Here is an 8,030-nt window from a genome sequence, read left to right as displayed (position 1 = left end):
ATACAAAATGAACAGCGCACCACAAGGAATAATACTTTCTGACTTGCTACAAACGTTGCATAATTTACTACCATTCCAATTCCTTCTAGCTAAATTATTCTTTGTGAGAATGACCCCATTTTTAAAGTACCGCATAAATAATTTAATTTTGATAGGTAATTTCAAATGCCAAATTTCTTGTGTAACCTTAACTCTGTTATTAACATGATAACTATACATAGATTTAACAGTAAAAATACCATATTTGTGAAGAGTCCACACACAAAAGGATCCAGAATATCCCATTTAACATGGCAATAGTTTTTTATTGCCAGAAAAACCTCGCTTTGTAGTAGTCTATTTTCTTAAGGACTCCACGAGGTACCTCAAAGAAAAATAACATAAATTGAGGTAAAATAGACAAAAACAAATTAATAAGAACTAATCTATCTCCAATTGATAAGATTTTTTATTTTCATCTACCTAATAACCTCTTTAGATTCCATCCTCTTCTGTTTTCTACAGGGTGCGACCGTGCATGTGTAGTGGGTGGAGTGGGGCAGGGACAACCTATGTGGCCACGGGGTGGGACAGGGCCGCTCGCGATGACCGTGCTTCCGATGTTAGAGTCGGCCCACACTAACTGTGGCGGGTAAAAAGGATTAACAGTTTTTGCAACCGCCTCGGACTAAAGGTCACGATTAATTGTGGCCTCAACCGAGACGGTTGCAAAAACCGCCTCAGTTAATGCTATACAACCGAGGTGGTTGAGTTATATAGCCCATCATGGCTAATAATTTTAAGATTTTTTTAAGAGCCCACCAAGCCCAGTATCACGTGTCGTCATACCGCTCCTCCGCACTACCGTACTGCTCTCCCACAATCTCTGGTGGCCAGATCCGCTCGATGGTGGGTGGATCTGCGCCCACAGCTGCTTGGAGGAGAGGGAGGCAACACCGTGCTCGGAGGAGAGGGATGGGTCATCGTGCTTAGAGGAGAGGAAGGGGTCACCGAGATCCGCCGCCCCATGAGCCATTGTCGAGCCCGCGTGTGAGGACGCCACTGCCGCCATGCCGGAAGAGGGAGGGAGAATGGGTGCACCGTGCCATGGATCTAAGACAGGGAGAGCCGCACACTGTCTAGGGAGAGAGGGAGAGCGGGGTCAGTTGGATCAGAGGGAGGGAGAGCACCGCGTCGTCTCATGAGAGAGAGCGGGGTTAGGGCCATCTGAGGGAGGGAGGAAGAGGACTGAGAGTGGAGAAGTTAGAATGAAACCGAACTCCCGCTTGTATACTACAAGGTGGTATCAGCCGAATGGGCTGCTTGCTAGCTAGGCCAGGTAGGCTTCATAGTGAAGTGCCCATTAATGGATTTACGAAAAGAAACGCCTTAATTTGCCTACCTCGGTTAATAAGCATTAACCGAGATGGTTATATTACAATGACCGTCTTGGTTAATCGTTAACCGAGACGGTTGTGTTATAATACTGTCTCGGTTAATAAATATTAACCGAGACGGTTAGTCAATGATTAAACAAGGCGGTTGATGGCCTGGCTATCCAGCCTCGAATAACTGAGGCGGACAACCAGGCCGCCCACCTCGAAGGCCAAATTTGAAACCCCACACAAAAGAAATCATATAGTAGTGCCACATGGATGAGTAGCTAGGAGGCGGCGGCGACGGGTGAGCAGGCCCGGCCCTTGGGGGAGCGGGAGGGACAGACGTCCCAGGTCCAAAAAACCGATGGGCCCCCAGATATGTATACATGTATATAGGTACACAGTAGTAATCTCTACTATAATTGAAATCTTCTCCAGGCAAATCCCACCTGCAAGATCAACGACCCACGGCAGATGACCTACAGATTAGACGGCCCAGATTAAAAGTATGATCACGACCTTACTCTCCGCCCTCGGCCTCGCGTCAACTCCGTCATCTCCATATCCGTGAAAAACTTTGTATCCGTATCGCAACTCGGTCCGCATCGAGCTGGTGCCGATCCCGGACGTGGAGAACCGCCTCGGGCTGGTCCCGATCCGGCGTCTCGCCCGTGCTGCTTGGATTTGATCGGATGGGGGTGTTGGATCAGATCGGCGGCGGGATGACGATCCCGAGCGAGAAGGGGTTCCTCCAGGCGTCGAGCTGCCTCCCTTGCACGGCGGCGGAGGAGCGGGAGGTCGTTGACGCGCTCACCAGGGAGGCCGAGAAGAATGTCAAGCACGGAGATCTCCGCTATCTCGTCTCGCAGAGGTCGGTGCCTCCCGATTTCCCCGTTACTTTTTTCCCGAAAATTGCCTGCAGTCTTCCGCGCTGAATCGGCTCTCCGTTCCGAGAGCTGCAGTGCCTAGCGTGTGTATCATGCGGACAGAAGCAATTTAGGGTTTCGTTAGAAGCGTGGAATCCTAAATGTACAAATTTGTCGGAGACACAGGTTCCTGGTTGGTTGAATCTAGGGCTATTTGGGGATGCTGGTGTTGGGTGGCCAAAAATGATCTAATCTCACCATACTATTTGGTTATTTTTTAGAATATCGGAAATCAGGGGCGTTTGGCTGATGATTGATGATTATCTGAGGCAAAATGCTTTTGCACATTGGTTATATGTTTTGATGTTTACTTTGCTAATTGCTCAATCAGAAATATGGAGATATCTAGGTATCAGAATTTGCATGCACTCTAGGAACTAAACTATACGTTGGTAAGAGTTGTTAATTGTATGGACTATTCTTTTAGATATGCAATAAAATACTTTATTCTCAGTTCAGGCTGTAAGCGAATGAAGAATTGTACAGATTGAAAATTAGATAAATGGTGGCAACAAAGTTAAAGATGAGGTCCAGGGCTATCTGCAAGTATCTCTACCTTCCTTTTCACTCACTCTAATTTTTCAAAAAATTTACTATGCAGCTTACAATTGCTTACAAGTTCAAATATGTATATGCAATAAAGAATTTGTTCTCAGTTTGGGTTATAAGAGACTGAAAAATTATAGAGACAAAATTGATTAAATGGATAGCTCTCTGCATATACGCACATGATTGGTGTAGGTTCCTAGCTATTTTACATCCACTCCGTATTGTGCTTAAAGACTCCTGTAATTCATTTTCTAGCATCATGATTAAAATTTTTAGGCTTTTCACCGGCGTTTTGTGTTTACATTTGCTTTACCAGCTCCTTCTGTTTAGCTCTATTTGAATTGTCAGTTCACTTTAACACTGCTGACACTCTTCAGGTTGAAACCCAGTATTGGTTTCCAGTACATGCTAAGTGCAGAAGGATCCTCTCCTACTGACGAGCTCAGTGACTTCTGTCCCAATCTGCTGAAATTCCTCTGCCTGCACTGTGGAACTCTCAAGTCCTACTTTGAAACAATACCAGAGTCTGAGCTCAAGGTATGTGTGAACGCTTTGGATCACCCAACTTTGGTATGTTGTAGATTGGTTTGGTGCAGTTCTGATGCTACCATCTTATTTTCTTGTAGAAGTACATGGCTGATATACTGTTCAGTGTTAACTTTGACGATGTCCACTGAAGGAGAGAGAGTATGTTCCTGCCACAATAGTTCTCTTCCTACTGTCATTTACAATAATTTTTGTTTGACAAAAAAATGAAATCTTCAGTTATTTCTGTGAATCTGGAACTGAGACATCTTGTTTCTAGAGAGCCTCAAATATTGTTTGTTGGGCTCTGAAGGTGATATTGGTTCATGGAAACATGAATGAGTGAGGTATGACTGAACTGAAATGATATGTTTCCTGGCTCCTTCAATCAGCGAAGTCTAAATTTTTCTAAGGAAAAAATGCACTGGTAATATTTAAGTAGACTAGGAATAAAATTTCAGTATTTAAGTCTAAGGAATACAAATGCGTTGGTAATATTCAAGTAGACTATGAAGTAGGAACTGTAAAAGAGCAATACGCAAAGATAATTCATCTAACGGCATGGCGGATTTTTTGCCTGTGTAAGTGCAGACTTTGTGGTATTCTAATTGAATTGCACAACCCACCATTTAAGTTGTATATTAACCGTTCATGGTCTGATGGAATTGAAGGTTAGTTATGACAGCATTTGGAGCATTGAAGAGCGTAATGACAATCTATGGTGTCATGTCATAACTCAAATGTGATGGGAGAATTTTGTGTTTCAGTTTTTTTTAGAAGATAACTTCAGTAAAATATGCCATGTAAAAATCAACCTAACAAATTACACTTGAGTTGGAAAAAATAGTTACTAGCAAATAATCATCATATCATGGATTAAACCAAAATAACCAAGGACTACCCTAATTATGGAAATTTATTTATGCAGGCATCTTTCCAAAGAGACTTCAGTTCGATTTGATCCTGTTCTTGATAATTTTGACTGTTCTTGATAATGTTGATGGGTGGAAATCGGTTGATTTGATGACAACAGCTGATGGTGACTCCCCAGATAAACTCCAAGGCAGGAGCCACCAAAGCCCTGTATATCTGACAAGTTTGGTTACGGCCGGTGAGTATGAACGAAATGGCAATATTCTTAATATGTGCTTCAAATTTATTACTAAGATCCTCACATTTGCTATTTGGTTCAGGTGATCACTCAGGTGTCAAAGGTTGTCTGTAGTTTCAGTTAATACTGTCAAAATGGGTGTTGTGCTGCATTTTCAAATAAAGTCAAATTAGTGCTCAAATGGAAACTCCCTGCCATTTTTTTAATATATATGTCATTTTATTCTTTAATATCAAAACATGTAGTTTTTTGCTTGTGTTATGCATAGACAATCACCGTAGCGTTAGCACGGGTATTAGACTAAGTAGGAATAGAAAATATCCTTGACTTGTTGCTTTTCGTGATGGTGATCGCCGCGCGCACAAATCTTTGAAGCGATATTCCGCGACCCTCGCGCGCATGGACGCGTGAGGGGGCGGCGGCGTTCTAGTAGTCGACACTATACTTGCAAAGCGCGCGGACCACGCCGTCAACCCGTCTGCCGCTGCCTCTCGATCGGCTCAAGTCTGCGTGTCAGCCTCTAGCTCCATCCGCCACCGCCGCCTTCTCCTAATTCTCTCGGCTCCGACTCTTTAGCCATCGGACTTGTTCTGATCTCCGTCGTGAGCCTTGCCCGGCCGGATCCTCCTCGGCCCCTCCCATCGTCGCCGGATTTGAAGACGAGTGTTGAAGTGAATGGAGTCGTCCAGCATGGTGAGCTCGAGAGCACGCACAGACGGGACTCCGCTGAGCTAGATCGCCATTAATGCTCCAGTGCACTGCGCTGCTCACACCGGAGCATTGAGAGGCCGGACTGAGCGTACTATGTCTAGCTTTGTGAACAAGAAGAAGAGCAGTTACAAGTAAGTAAGAAGGGAGGAATCATCTGTTTCATCTAAACCCTAATATAAAATGCCTACTAGCTAGCTAGCATCCTCTGTTCCCTGTAAACAAATCTAAATGCATACTGTGTCTTAATTTGCATTATCATTAAGCAAAACAGGAGCTACTACTGTACTTACTTGCTTGCGCGTTACATGTCTTTACGGAAGTAAGGCAAGTAGCTAGCTCCTGCATGCGTCTTCATTAGCGGCTCGTGCGGGCTGCCGCATGCATGCGCCCTGGCCTCAACAGCATGCATGCGGCGGGATGCATGTGGGTAAAACTACTGCATGCATGAGCAGGCAGGCTAGCGATCGAGCGGTGCAAAACGGGCTGTCGCGGGATTAAAGAACGTACGCCGCATGCTATACGCGGTTGAGATTGAGAACGGGCCGCTGCAGAAACCCATCAACATGTACAGATGCATGGGGCGCTTGCGAACACAGGACGGGCTACCCGTCGCCGCGCCTTTTACATCCCTAGTCCACATTCAGTAGATCAGATAAAGCAGCGGCAGGCACCAACAGCAAGGCTGCCAGGCCCTGATCTCACGTATCAGTCTCAGGGTGTCAAGCTCTCACGTGATTGTTGTTCCTTCATCCTTGTTCGTTCAACAATCAATCGGCAATTTCAAGTCTAACAGGCTGTGTAGACTTGACAGTCGATCGGCAGACGGTAGCAAGGTATGGTAGGAATCTCATCTTAAATTTTGGTTACTAATTATTTATCACGTGATCTGTGTACTTTATCAAATTATAGTTAGTAATTGTTTCTTTAATTAATTTTTTAACAGTACCGTGTAATCAAGAAAGTATCCTTCTGGCTACGAGAAAAAGTAAATAGATGATTTTGTAGAATCATAGAGAGGAGCTTTTCATAAATTTCCTAAGAGCAATGCAAGCACTTCGAGAGATCCAGATGCATTGGCGATAGTTGCTATGGAGGAACCGGCTAGTGATAATCCAGATTGATATTGAAATCATTATCGATGACTTTGTATCAAAGAATGTTAGAAGAAAATTTTAAAATAATTTAATATATATATAAACAAATATCTCTTCATGCAAGGTATTCACATCATTCCCCACTAAGTCTGTGTCATCCCATATTAATTATAAAAAATAACTATGTCATCTATATCATGTGAAATACTTTAAATCTTTAATCTATTAATATACAAGCCATGTACATATACTATTTATTTCATACAAGGTGAAGCAGTGCACATTCAGTCATGGTATAAAGTCGGATTTTAAGATGAACTAAAACATATGACGGGATTGCTAAATAATTCTTTGAGCCGCAAGTTAACGCAACCAAGCACGCCCTGTTGCAGCACACGATGTATTTGCTAGTAATAAGGCTTTGTCCAGTTTGCAAAAATTTTTGGTTTTCGACACTGTAGCACTTTCGTTTTTATTTGACAAACATTGTTCAATCATGGAGTAACTAGACTTAAAAGATTCGTCTCGCGATTTACAGATGAACTGTGCAATTAGTTTTTGTTTTCATGTATATTTAATGCACCATACATATACCGTAAAATTCGATGTGATGAGGAATCTTAAAAATTTTTGGGAACTAAACAAGGCCTAAGTAATAGAGACACTATGAACACTATTCTATTCGATCTTAAATGGAAGAAAATCCTGATGCTTTTGCGGGCCTGCAGGGACGACGACGCTGGGGGGCCGTACATCTGGGCACGAATGTTCCGGGCCGGCTAATGAAAAACATCTTGGATCATCATGACACAAATATACAATATCACTAGCTCTTGGTACTATATTATGGTCCATATGAGGCACAAACTAAATACGACAACATAGCCAGATCGATCGAGACATGCATAGATAAATGCATCTTCAATAAATTGATGATTTATTTATATGTATATATAATATATGTTACATGCACACAAGAGGTAGCCTAGCAGTTGGGGATGGCCATGCCGCAGGAGGTGACCATTTTCCGGGCATTTGGGTGGTATTTGCCGTACTTTGGGTTGTTCTGGTATGTGCACAAGCATGGCTCCTGCGCTCGTAGGCTGGAGCAGCACATCGCCGTGGGTTTCGCCCCTTGGATGACCGCCGCATTGCAGCTCGCTAGCGCTGCGATGTTGCAGTCCGCTGATGCCCCGCCTGAGCTCACCGCCACTACCACCGCAAGGGCCATCAGCATCGCCACCGCCTTCGCCATGCCTTGCCTGCTATATATATATCTCTCTCCGCTCTCTGCGAGTGAATATATGAAGGTTATATTTGAGATGCTGTGTGGGCTGGTGGTGCATGCATCCAGTCTTGCTCTGGCTTGGTATTTATACACAAGAGCTCACATACCAAAACTAGTGTGGACAGCACGATTCCTTCTACTATATATTATTATTATTATTATAAGAAAGTTTATTTTTTAATCTATATCTCTATGTCTATAACTCTATATATCTAACATATTGTTATATTATATTATATTTTTATATATTATTAAATATTAAATTAAAGTATGGAAATTCTCTCCCTCAATCCCACTGCTCTTCTAGTCGACCCACCCTGTGCGGCGGGAATTTGAGGCCTAGCAAGAGAAGAGCTACAATATCCACTCTAAATTATAGTAGTGTATGTAGTTCACTCTAATCTACCTGTACATAATCTCTATATCTATGGTCTGGTTCAGTTCGCGAAATTTTTTTCATTTCGCTAT

General features: G+C 43.2%; 1 protein-coding gene across 1 annotated transcript; it reads right to left on the bottom strand.

The window, feature by feature from the left end:
- Nucleotides 7,232-7,612, bottom strand: LOC8067055 (non-specific lipid-transfer protein 2P). The gene has a single exon (XM_002443641.2). The coding sequence runs from the start codon at nt 7,527-7,529 to the stop codon at nt 7,260-7,262; it is 270 nt and encodes an 89-aa protein (XP_002443686.1). The 5' UTR covers nt 7,530-7,612; the 3' UTR covers nt 7,232-7,259.

This window comes from Sorghum bicolor, chromosome 7 (assembly GCF_000003195.3).
Source record: "Sorghum bicolor cultivar BTx623 chromosome 7, Sorghum_bicolor_NCBIv3, whole genome shotgun sequence".
In the NCBI taxonomy this organism is placed as follows: domain Eukaryota; kingdom Viridiplantae; phylum Streptophyta; class Magnoliopsida; order Poales; family Poaceae; genus Sorghum; species Sorghum bicolor.
This window is presented reverse-complemented; position numbering and strand designations above follow the sequence as displayed.